This window comes from Crocuta crocuta, unplaced genomic scaffold (genome assembly GCF_008692635.1).
Source record: "Crocuta crocuta isolate KB4526 unplaced genomic scaffold, BGI_CrCroc_1.0 scaffold95, whole genome shotgun sequence".
Taxonomy (NCBI): domain Eukaryota; kingdom Metazoa; phylum Chordata; class Mammalia; order Carnivora; family Hyaenidae; genus Crocuta; species Crocuta crocuta.
In genome coordinates this window covers 6,623,051-6,635,899 of record NW_027530971.1, presented here as the reverse complement: position 1 = coordinate 6,635,899, position 12,849 = coordinate 6,623,051, and the positions used below count along the sequence as shown (strand labels likewise).

The window sequence follows — 12,849 nt, the reverse complement described above, 5'->3', positions numbered from 1 at the left end:
AACTTATTTGAGCCTAGAAACTTATTTGAACCATAACAATAACTATAGTTAAATACAAATTAATCATATCAGTTATATTGACCATAAAATATTTAGGAGCCCAATCTCATCTCAATGGGGGTTTATATAAATGCTCTTAATAGTAATGTAAGCAATATGCATCCAATATAACCCAGTGATCTTTTTTTTTAATAAATATTTCCTGAAATTATTAACTTCTATATGAACTGCATTAGATAAATAATAAAGCACTTTAATTGAGCATAGAAATCTGATTCTGATCAACAACTAAACATGAGAAGCAACTCTGGATTCCTTGGATTGTAAAGAACTGGAAGCACTCAAAATCATCATAATAATAGGCAAACTTTGCCAGAAGGAGGGGCAGCCTCCCTCAAACGAATTTTGGAAAATTAGGTGATGTCAGGAGTCATGGACACAGAACACATAGGAATTCCCAGAGATAAGTTAATCACCCACATGCCCACATGGCCTCTTCTCTCACAAAGGGATTTCGGCCACACGTCACCCGCAATCTCTTCCCTCCACTCATAATTTTGCTAAGGTGATTAATTTATATGGGGGGAAAAACAAAAAAGATTTGTAAGAACACTGACTAAATATAAGTGAATGTTTTTCTCCTGATACAGAGCATTAAACATTCAATCCCAAAGCAAAAACATTTAAAGATATATGTGAATTTGAAACTTTTAATATTTTCTTCTGTTCAGGACTGTTTGCTATCTGTTTCTAAATGTGCATGGGCCTTAACTTAGATGAAACTGGAGCTCACATAGAGAAAATGAGGTAACTCTGAGGTCTTCGTAATCTGCATTTATTGGTGCCTAAAGGTAACAGGTTACTAGCTCAACAAGGTTTAGCAATCCAGATTTCAGTGAAAGCAACAGAGTGATGCATGTTGATAAGCACAATATTTAAACATCCTGTTTACTTTAAGTAACTAAAATGTGGCCAGCATTAGCCTAGACTAAGAAAAGCAATCAATATTTTGTTGCCTAGAAATAGGAAAAAATAATTTTAGAAGTTGTGAAAAATGAAAATTCAAGAAAACTGTTATTCCAGAAGAAAGTGTTCTGGTACAGTGAGAAACTTCTTAAAATTTAGGAGATTCACTATATGATCTTGAGGAATTGGGAATCTTGCTTCCAAGTTTTGCCACTTCCTAACTATATGAGCTTGAGGAATTGTATTCATGTTGGAGATGATCCGTTCCAACAATCCCACTTTATTATAGTTGATAGAAGTGAGACCAGAATTGCCAAGTGAGCAGTGAAGGAGCTCCCAAGCAAGTCCTCTTCTTACTACAGAAAAGGGCTCCAGCTTCTAAATGAAGGTTATTTTGTCCAGATTCTCCCAATGATGGTCTATGAACACGCTGAGAGAGTGGTATAGTGCTTGATGCTTTTAATAAGGTCGAATTTAAATAAAAATCAAAGTAATAGAATTTCACATTTCTTCAAACACCATTTATCAGTTAGGGCAGACTAATACAGCATATAATCCATGCAGAGCTGGAAAATGCCACACAGCCACGGAGGCCATTTCTTTTACAACTTTGGTTAGGTTCTTCCATATTACTCCCCTTTGCAAACACACTAAACAATGCAAAAGCTTTTTCATAAAGCCTCTTAAGGCATCTCCATTCTTCACAAGTTTCTGCTTACAGCTGAGGTATCAGGGCTGGGCTGTGTTGGAGGTAGAATTTATGGGTATAAATGTGACCAGATTATCAGGTTTGGCTTCCTCTTCAAGTTTAACAGTTTAAAGGAGGGAGAATCTCCACAATGGAAGAAATAATTGATGTAATGCAGATTAGTTGAATATTATCATTCCCAAAATTGTAGCTAAAATAGCTAACATATACTGCATGCTTCCTATGTGCCTAGTGCTGTATTAAACCCTTTATGTTTAATGGGCTCATACCCTTCAAGCTGACCCCCTATCATCTCTGCTGGAATAAACTACAAAGGGGAAAACTGCTAGACTCTGGAGAGGAGGTACCAAGCAAGCAGGGCTCAATTAAGAGCAGATGCAGCAGATGCTGTGGGCAAGAGTTCGTCCGAAGCACTCCACAGGTACTCTCTCCGTAATATCTGCAGCCCCACAGTTCCTGATGCAGAGCCAGAGACAACTGTGCTTAGGTGAGCTTGTGAATTCCTGCTCTTCATTCCCACTTTTGAGTAAAATAGCTAAGTGGAGAAAATGCCCTTAATTTCCACCCCCTTCCTTCTTTTGGGATTCTCCTTTCTTCTGGCTTAGGCAAGAGTAGAAAATCATGGTGTTCCCAGTGGGCATGACTTAGAGCTGGCTGGAAAGGCAGAATGCCAAAGAGAACTAGCTACTCTGCCCCCACTTCAGATCCTTTGAGGATGGACATGGCCATATAAAGGAACAGGTGCTCTGCCATTTCAGCAGGTCTACCAGGTGTTACCACATATAAATTTAAAGTATATGTTACACACACACACACACACACACACACACACACACACACACACACCCCTAACACAAATACATAACAAAGCACCTAGTACAATGGGTAGCACAGAGGAGTGCTTGATAAATGTGTTTTCTTTCTCACTTTTGTGCTCCCCAAGGGAGGCATGTAATGCATGGCATTTAGGATGCTGAGATACAATTCTTTCATTCCATCAGATAGCACTGAAGATTCCACCTCCTGATTTTTTTATTAGAATCATTCACTTCAGAACTTTGGGGATTTAAAACATATCAAATAGTGACAAGCAACAAATGTGAGGCAGAGGTGGTTATTCAGCTGATGAAAAGCCACTCTCAACAGAAAGATGACAACCTCTGGGTCAGTTATTGCTGCTTATGGAAATGTTAAAATCTGAAATGATCCTAGTGATTCCTAATGGCGACGACATCTCAATTCTATTTAAAATAAAGATGGAGGTTTTATTCAATTGGGCTGCAGGCTCTGTCTGCCCAATAGTTCACACGGGTTTCTGTTTAGGTGCAGAACTGACAGAAAATACGACCATCTGCTTTCCACAAACAGAACAACCTTTGGGTGTTTAGCAAACTAAAGAAAACTATACCTAATGTTTTGTGTCTCTTTTTAAGCAAAACCCTTCAATCACTATAGAAAATCACAACAGAACAATATGCAATATCAAGTCATAACACTGATTATTCAGTATTGCCTGTTATTTATATACACGGAGACATACCCCAGTGAACCCATATTCAGGAAAGATCAACTAGTAAACAAAATTGTAAATGTGCAGTTTAACTAAAAAGGGAAAAACATTAAACCTTAAGGCAGCATTGGCTGAGTCTTTTCCGGTAAAGGAAGTAGTACGTATTTCAATGACTGGTGAATGATATTTAAGAACGATTAATTAGAATAAATACTAAAATAATGTTTTGGAAAAGAAAGAGGACTGATTTTAGGAGTCTGGCAAAATGAACTTATATTGGAATTTTAATTTTGGATTAGAAAGCACACGCAGGAGCATACTGGTATAAAGCTGCAGCAGTCTCTCCTCAAATACAAAATAAAGATTTCTGGAAATTATTATTCTTAATTACCACTCTTTGGGCTCCTTTTTCACTTATCATTCAGAGTAGTTATTAGAAAATTCTGCTGATGTTTCAGCAGCATGTGGTCAGGTTGACGTTTACTTGAGTGAAATAATTTCAAACTGCATTAACATTCTGTCATCGTGCTCTGGTTTTTACGACTACGTCCACGATGCTGAGCCTGCTTACCTGGTAGGCTGCCCACGTCATCACGTCCCAAGCAGTGGTGCCAACCTCAAATGATGACATCTACTGTGGCTGAGAAAGTCATACTTTGACAAACATATTTCAAAGCTCTTTAATAAACACATTTTGGGGTTTTCTTCGCCGCTTGCTTTGTTGGATTTTCCTGGTTAAGCCGAAAAATTACCGTTAGTCGTTTTACAGATCCCGTGCTAGATGCTGACAGAACAACTGTATGACAGACACAAAGAACAGATTAAAAACAATTCCAAAAAAACAATCAGATGAAAATAGCTTTCACGTGATACTGAGAAATAAAACGTAGGCACTTCTGCTTCAGGAGGTTTTCTTATTTTGATCACAGATTGCTTTCCCAAGCTACTTTTTTTTTTTTTTTTCTTTTCACTACTGGAAATTCCCTCATGGTACAAACCATCTAGTTCACCGGAAACCTTGCTCTCATAAACATCTTCTGGTGCATTAATCTTTTTCCATAAAATTAAAACTGTCTCTGTTGATGCCGGGATCAAGTTGTTCCCTGTGCTGACAGCAGGGAGGGTAGCCCCCACCTCTCTTTATCAGCACTACTGAGTGCAGCCCCCCCAAGCTTCTAGCAGCCAAAGCTGCTTGCTCTGCAGAACCAAGTCATCCATCAACAAAATAGAGAGAGGAGTGTCGAGTGTAATTTTTCTCCTGGAAATAGTTAACATGTCTGCCTCTCTCCTTCCAGTTCCTTATTGTGAGTGTAATTCAACGAAGTATATATAGTCTTCATAACATTCTAAAGCTACTAGGCTACTGGGAGGTTTTTAATGACTACTTAAACAGTCTCCTTTTTTTCTTTTTTTTTTTTTTGAGAAAAATCTGTGCTAACAAGGCACTAGAAAAAATGAACTTCCTCCACTCTTGTGTATGTAACAATTATACATTGTGTTAGATTCTATAATTTAACAAAGGTGACACACATTTAGATAAAATGCCAGACTCATCTACTTTCAGTTAAAAAACAAACAAACAAACAAACAAACCCAAAGTCAAAGAAACAGCAGGTCACACTGACAGAGACCAGCCTGATTTTGACATCACAATCGTCCCCTGCTGCCTTGGAGCTGCTGGAGGGAGCTCCTGCCCATCAGGGTAAGCAGGGCAGTGGCCTGGACCCAGAGAAGACTCACTGACAGCAACTGTGGGAGCCAAGCCTCCTGGAGACCTGAGTAAATGAGACAAAGGTGAAGTTCTCACAGTTTTCCAGTTTGACCTTCTTGGCTAAGTTTGGGACAATTCCCCGAAGAGAGCGCAGTCCCATCCTCTGCTCCTCATACCATACGCTGCCCATGTCTGTGGCCTCCTTCCTGGCTGTAAGGTAGAAAGGGGACTTGGCCTCCATTTGGGTGGGTGGCCGGTGGATGTACATGTACTTGTAGAGGAGGCAGTAAGGGCACTGTTTGTGTCCCCTGGAATGCTCATGGTAGATTTTCCCATGACATACTCTAGTGGAATTGCTCCGGCTCTCCCGCTTGACACTGTCTGTCCGGGCAAAATAGGGCTGGTTTTGTGGGTCTTTGAGCAGCTCAATGTCACCATACATCAGATCTGCATGCTCCTGCAGTGTCCGCATGTTCAGGTATTGGCTGTTGTACTTGACCACAGTGGACAAGAGAGTAATGGGGCTGTCATCCCCTAGACACCCTGCTTGCCACATCTCCTCCTCATCAGAAAGAGAGAAGTAGACAATATTTCGAGAACGAGCACCTGACATCCCTGCCTTGCTCAGCACCCACAGCTTCTCCTTGAGTTTCTTGGTGGAAGAGCTGAAGGTGCTGCTGGTGATGGAAAAGCCCACACCTGCATTCTTCAGGATGCGGTCCAGGCCCCGGCGGATGGCGTGCAGCGAGGTGGCCAGGAAGTCGGAGCCGTCACTCTTCTTAACGGTGACATAAAAATTCTCGAGCAGCTCGTTCAGCTTCGCCGCGGGGATCTCAAATGAGACAAACACTGAGGTTACACATTTGGGGACACCCAAAGAACCAGACCCCTTTCTTCTCCTGATCCTCACCAGGGGCTGTGCTGTGGACAAGACACTTTGTGGCCTCAAGAGGGCTGACTCCTCAGCATGAGGCAGTGAAAGAACTTCAAGCAGAAGATCTCGGTTCCACATTTGGAACCTAAATGCTTCAAGCAGCAAAATGGGACATAATACTCAAGACCTATTCAAAGGATTACTGTAATGCTTAAATAGAGTCTGTGAAAGGGTTTGTCAACAGTGAAAAACATATATACACGTGTACATACATAAATATTCATATGCATACTAGTTACTATTATTCGCCCTTGTAACTTTCACTATTTTGTTCCTCTCTGGAAGCCCTTTCTTCTCCAGAAGCCCTTTCTTCTCTTTTCTTTTTTTTTTAATTTTTAATTTTTTATTTTTTTTATATATTTTTATTTATTTCTAGGAGAGGGCGAGAGAGAGACAGCGTGAGTAGGGGAGGGTCAGAGAGAGAGAGGGAGACACAGACTCCGAAATAGGCTCCAGGCTCTGAGCTGGCAGTCAGCACAGAGCCCGACGCGGGGCTCGAACCCACGAACCGCGAGATCATGACCCAAGCGAAAGTCGGACGCTTAACCGACTAAGCCAGCCAGGCGCCCCCTTTCTTCTCTTTTCTAGCAAATCATTCCTTCTCTCTCCTTTGGGAAAATTCAACCATTCTCTCTGAAGAATTTGTGAACTTAATTTGCAAACTCTGAATCATCCAGCATTAATTTCCTCAAAATCTGTGCATATAATTGGGTTCTGCTGGCACTAAACACCATGCCATTAGGGAAAGGCGATGGGCATGTCTGGGTTGCAGAGCAAGTTAATGACCTTGGTTTCTCACTTGAATATATCTGAATAGGTCCGGAAAGATCACTGGCTTAATGACCCATAGGGTTGCAATATCCATGCCTTTTCAAAAAATATGAAAAGCTTAATGACTGCACTGACAATTAGAGAGGGCTTCTCAGTTGGATGTAGTGGGAGGAAAAGGAAGCCTGGCCAGTGAGAGAGCTTTATTTTCAAGGAGGAGCTAGACAGAGAAAACCAGACTTTGCTCATAGTCATTTCAGGCCATATACACATCCTAAGATAAAAAGTCTCCAACAGAAAACTTTTTAAAAGTAGAAACTGGGGGCGCCTGGCTGGCTCAGTCAGTTGGGCATCCAACTTCAGCTCAGGTCATGATCTCGCAGCTGGTAGGTTCGAGCCCTGCATCGGGCTCTGTGTTGACAGCTCAGAGCCTGGAGCCTCCTTTTGATTCTGTGTCTCTCTTTCTCTCTCTCTCTCTCTGCTCTTCTCCCACTCGTTGATCTCTCTCTCTCTCCAAAATAAATAAAACATAAAAATTTTTTTTTAAATAATAAAAGTAGAAACTATACAGGTAACATTCATTCTTCTAATAGCCTGTGGGTCAAAGAGAAAATAAGAACTGAGCTAGAGATTTAAAATGAACCAAACTAAAAACATTCCATATCAAAACGCATGATATTTTCTAAATACACTCTCATAACATTATACTCTTGAATAACTTTGTTAGAAAATTGTCTTGAAAATAAGCAAACTGAATATTTAGCTCAAAAAGCTAGAGAAAGTAAACCAGATGAAAAAACAATAGAGTGAATCATGGGGCACCTGGGTGGTTCAGTCCGTTAAGCCTCTGACTCTTGATTTTGGCTCCAGTCATAATCTCATGGTTCATGGGACTGAGCCTCTGCACCATCAGCTCAGAGCCTGCTTGGGATTCTCTTTCCCTCTCTCTCTGCCCCTCCCCTGCTTGCTCACTCTCAAAAATAAATAAACTTTAAAAAATCTTAAAACAATAGTGTGAATCAATAAAAAATAAAACATAAATCAATGAACTAGAAAAGATATAAATTGGGATAGATTAAAAAGTGAAAATATGTAGGGGTGCCTTGCAGGCTCAGTTGGAAGAGCATTCAACTCTTGATCTCCAGGTCATGAGTTTGAGCTCCATGTTGAGTGTAGAGATTACTTAAATAAATTTTTTTAACAGTTTAAGAAATGAAAATATGGGGTGCCTGGGTGGCTTAGTTGGTTAACCCACTGAGCTCAGGTCATGATCTCATGGTTCATGGGTTCAAGCCCACATCAGGCTCTCTGCTGTCAGCATCGAGCAGACTTTGGATCCTCTGTCCCTCTCTTTCTCTGCCCCTCTCCCACTTCCATGCTCGCTTACTCTCTCTCAAAAATAAATTTTTTAAAAAATTGAAAATATGGGGGCATCTGAGTGGCTCATTCAGTTAAGCGTCCGACTTCGGCTCAGGTCATGATCTCACGGTTTGTGGGTTCGAGCTGTCGGGCTCTGTGCTGACAGCTAGCTCATAGCCTGGAGCCTGTTTCAGATTCTGTATCTCTCTCTCTCTCTGACCCTCCCCTGTTCATGCTCTCTCTCTGTCTCAGAAATAAAATTTTTAAAAAACTGAAAATATGTAATCTTTGAAGAGACTTACTTTGACAAACTTCTAGTGGTTCTGACAGAAAGAAAGAGAAAGAAAGAAGAAAGGAAATATACATTTAAACAACATTAGGAATGCGAAAAACAGTAACTATAGAAAATGAATCAGTAATATGAAAGAACGTTATATACTTTGTACATATTAACTTGAAAATCTGGGTAACCTGAATAATTTTCTAGCAAAATGTAAATTACCAAAGTTGGTTCAGTAAGAGGTAAAAGATCTGAAGAGCCCCCAAAAGAGAGTGAATGATCATCAGAGATGTATATCACTCCGAAGGAGATGGCTTTATGGAGTCTATTCAGCTTTTGTATTTAAACAGTTTTGGAGCATAAGAAAAAGAAAGGTTCTTCATTTTTCTCCAATCCAAGTCTAGCAGATATATATAAAAAAGCATACAAATATAAATGTAAACAGACAATGTTTGTTTTGCACAGTGCCACGTTAAATAAGGCGTCTGCATGTTAGAAGCGTGCAAAGTGAGAACAAGGCTCCAATACACAGCTCTGATATGCACGAACAGCAATTAACATGGTGCCGCGGAAAACAAGGGCTGCCTATATTATCAAATCAGATTCAGAACTGCAGGAAAGCAATACTACACCAAGACAAGTAGGGACTGTTGCAGAGTGTAAGGATGATTTGATCTTAATAAATAGGTTAATATCATTGACTTACTCATAGAGAAAGTAACATGGACTTGCTGAGCACTGAAAAATGACTTGAAGGTATGATATCCATTTGAAATTTTTAAGAATTTGAATTAAATTTAGATTGGAAGAAAAAAATCCAATCCTCTTACTATGATGAAGAGTATTTTACAGACCAGAACTATAAAAATTATACCTAAGATGTAAATGTTAGAATTTTTTTTATAACATCAGGAATAGGATGGACTTGCTGAATATAATTACAGTGATATAACACTGTTCTGGAGGTTCTAGCCAACCAGGCAAGACAAGAAAAAATATGACACATACACACGTATGTATGCATATGTGTATATACTAAAGAAAGATGATAAAATATAATTGTTTTCTGATTATCTGATTGTTGGTCTAGGAAATTCCAAGAGATTCAGCTGAAAAGCTATCAGTGGGGTAGCTATATGCAAAATATGAAAACCAACAGCTTTCTTACATACCAGTAAAAACCAGTTAAAACAACCATGACTCCCAAACTCAACTGGTTTCAGATTTTTATGTTGTCAGTTGCAACTCCCTACTTGCGTGTTTTAACCTCTCTTTGTATTAGTTGGGATTCCTTTGGTTGCAAGAGATAAACCAAATTTGAACAAGCCTATGCAGGGATGTGAGCATTAGCAGACTCCAAGACCATCAGGGCTCTTCTCCCATCTCTGCTTCTCTGTGCAGAGCAGCTTTCTTTACACAGCTTACCACATAACCCCTCAGCACCCCCTAAGTTGCATCTTACAGCTTCAGGTACTGGCAGTGTTCCAACTCTCGTTTTCAACAACAAAAAATCTAAAGAAAAGATTCTGGTTGGTCCACTCCTGATCCAAACAACCAACCAAAAGGTAGGCCGCTGTACTAACATGATGGCTTCTTCAGTAACCATCAGGACTGGAAGAGAGGAATGGCTCCTTAATAAGGGATGTTGAGCAGAATATCTTTTTCCTGTAGTACTTAAAATAAGACAAAATATGGCAACAAACAAATCAACCTCTGCTAGCTTCCTGTTGCCCTCAGAATGAATTTCAAACTGTTCACCTTGTAAGCCAGTCTTTATAATTTGCTTTCACCCTCTGGTACATTGTTTGCAAAGACAGCCACAACTCCTCCCCTCCCACACCCCTCTGGAATGCTGCTCCTTCCATCAAGGGGTGGAATCTGTTTTCCCATCCTTGGAATCTGGGCTAGCCATGACTTATCTTGACTAAAGAACGTGGCAGAAGTAACAATGTGTGAATTCCAAACTTAGGCCTCAAGAGATGATGGTTTCATGTGCTCTGGCCTTATAGGTTCTAACAGGCTGTGCTTTCATCATCTTAGTACATGATATTACCAAGTGAGGAAGCCCAGTTGGACCATGGGAACATGTGAAGCAGAGACAAGTTGTCTCCCATCCAGTACCCTGCACCCACGCGATAGATACCCCAAGTGAGACCAGTAGAAGAACCACCTACCTGAGAACAACCCATAGAATCATGAGCAAATAAAATGAATGTTGCTTTAAGCCACTAAGCTTCTGGGTGGTTTGTTATGCAGCTATCATGAACTCGTACACACACTATTTCTCTAACCTAATCTGCTGTTCTCCTTGTACTTTACTTTCCAGCCTCACTAAAATCTGTGCCATTCACAGGAACCACCAGGTGCTCTTATGCCTCTAAGTCTTTGCACATCTACTTCCTATGCCCAGAATGCTTTTTTCTTCTAACTTTCTCTATTTGGAAAATATCTATTCATTACTTCAGGTCTAACTCAAATTATGCTGTCTACATAAAGGTTTTTCCAGCTTCCCTAAGCAAAGTTATTCTCTCACCTAGGATCCCACAACACTTATTATGGCCTTCTCCATATTGCAGAGCTTCTTATCTATTTATATGTCTGCCTCTCAAAATGGACTGAGAGCTCCCTGAAGGCAAGAACAACATCTTATACATGACTGGGTCTTCAACACAGAGCAGAAGGCTTGCAATACATCAGTGGTCCACAGTGAACTGATAAACATGGTTAAGTCAATGAATTTACCTTGTAGTCAGGAGAGCCAAACTACTTAAGATGCAGAATATTTTTCTTGACTTATATAGAATACCACAGATTTCAAAGTAAAACCACTGCAAAAGCAATTCCTGGAGACATATCAAGTCACACAATTTATATTGTTTGCGCATAAGAAACCATTCATTCTGTCCCACGTTGGCTGCCTCCTTAGTTTTCTCAGACTGAATTTTGATTGGTGGTTATTTGTCCCGGTTACCAGGTCTTAAATTTGTTAAAAAGACATCGCATGGGGCGCCTGGGTGGCTTAGTCGGTTAAGTGTCTGACTTTCGCTTGGGTCATGATCTCGCGGTTTGTGGGTTCGAGCCCCGCGTCGGGCTCTGTGCTGACTGCCAGCTCAGAGCCTGGAGCCTATTTCAGAGTCTGTATCTCCCTCTCTCTCTGACCCTCCCCTGCTCACGCTGTCTCTCTCTCTCTCTCTCCTAGAAATAAATAAAAATATTTTAAAAAAATAAAAAAATAAAAAGACATCGCATGAAACTATTTTTCTTCATTAATAACTCTGCATAGATATACCATGTCAAAATTTGCCATGGATTATAAACTTGGTTTCCTTGATGTCAAAATGACCAAAGAGAAGTAAGAGCATGGTCATGGGGCAGATGACCCCAGAAAGAACAGAATAAGAAAAATCTGACTTTCATGGTAAATCCCAAAGTTCCAGAACTACACAGTAATCCTTTACACTTGAAAGAGTTATAAGACTAGCCAACCAAGAGTTATTTTTGGGAAATGTCTCAAATCCCTCTGTGGATAATCTTATCTAGGAGGATGAAAAAAGTGGAGAAATGCTTATGAACTATAAGCACTCTTCTAGGAAAATAAAATGAATCTTGAATTAACCATTGCTGACAACAAAAATGGCTTCATTCTTGCAGTTACCAAATTTTACTTTATTCAGAAAGAAAGATAGGTGTGGAACTTCAAGATGCTCTATTTTCCAACAAGTGAGTCTAGGTCACTGAGATAGTAACCTTGAGGGAGATTGGTCAGGGATGATCAGATCACACCTGTGAAAATAATTTGTATGAAAAACACTACGTGAAAGTCACAAAGTAGGCAACAGAGTGAGACTGGAGGGTACACCTCAATTATTTAGATGATATTCTGAAGTCTAATTTGACTCCTTGCTTTCTCCCTTGAACAAACAACTAAATTTGAGGCTTACCAGCTACCAAATCATGATCATGAGCTGTTACCTACCGGGGCGCCTGGGTGGCTCAGTGGGTTGGGCGTCCGACTTCGGCTCAGGTCATGACCTCACAGTTCGTGGGTTTGAGCCCCACATCGGGCTCTGTGCTGACAGCTCAGAGCCTGGAGCCTGTTTCAGATTCTGTGTCTCCCTCTCTCTGACCCTCCCCTGCTCATGCTGTCTGTCTCTCTCAGAAATAAATAAAACATTAAAAAAAAAAAAAAAATTAAAAAAAAAAAAGAGCTGTTACCTACCTTGTCTGCTGTCAGCTCTCTCTATCTTTAAAGACACATCTAGATTAAAAATATCTTGGGGTGCCTCAGTGGCTTAATCGATTGAGCATCTGACTCTTGATTTCAACTCAGGTCATGATCTCACAGTTTGTGGGTTTGATCACTGTGTCGGGCTCTGCGTTGCTTGGGATTCTTTCTGCCCCTCTCTCTGCCCCTCTCCCATGCATATGCATACATGCATGGTGCTTATATGTATAAGACCAAGAAGGTAAGATTAAAGAATACAGATTTGAATGCCATAATTCCTTCTTTTTACTAAATACTGGCTAATCCTCTGAGATATTGGCCTCTTTCCTAAGAAGTTATTATTAAAAATGTTTATTTTGAGTGACCCATGTGAATAGATTACAGAAG

General features: G+C 40.2%; 1 protein-coding gene and 1 long non-coding RNA gene across 2 annotated transcripts in view; one reads left to right on the top strand and one right to left on the bottom strand.

The window, feature by feature from the left end:
- Nucleotides 1-3,851: 3,851 nt before the first annotated feature.
- The window catches only part of KIAA1958 (KIAA1958 ortholog), a 97,057-nt gene continuing 88,059 nt past the window's right edge, over nt 3,852-12,849 (bottom strand). The window contains exon 5 of the mRNA XM_077769875.1: nt 3,852-5,728. Within this exon, the coding sequence (XP_077626001.1) occupies nt 4,922-5,728 (807 nt within the window). The 3' untranslated portion in view covers nt 3,852-4,921. The remainder of the gene's footprint in view (nt 5,729-12,849) is intronic.
- Nucleotides 4,842-10,461, top strand: LOC144236242 (uncharacterized). Its single transcript, XR_013336464.1, has 2 exons — nt 4,842-4,979; nt 10,247-10,461. It is a non-coding gene; the product is annotated as an uncharacterized LOC144236242 (long non-coding RNA).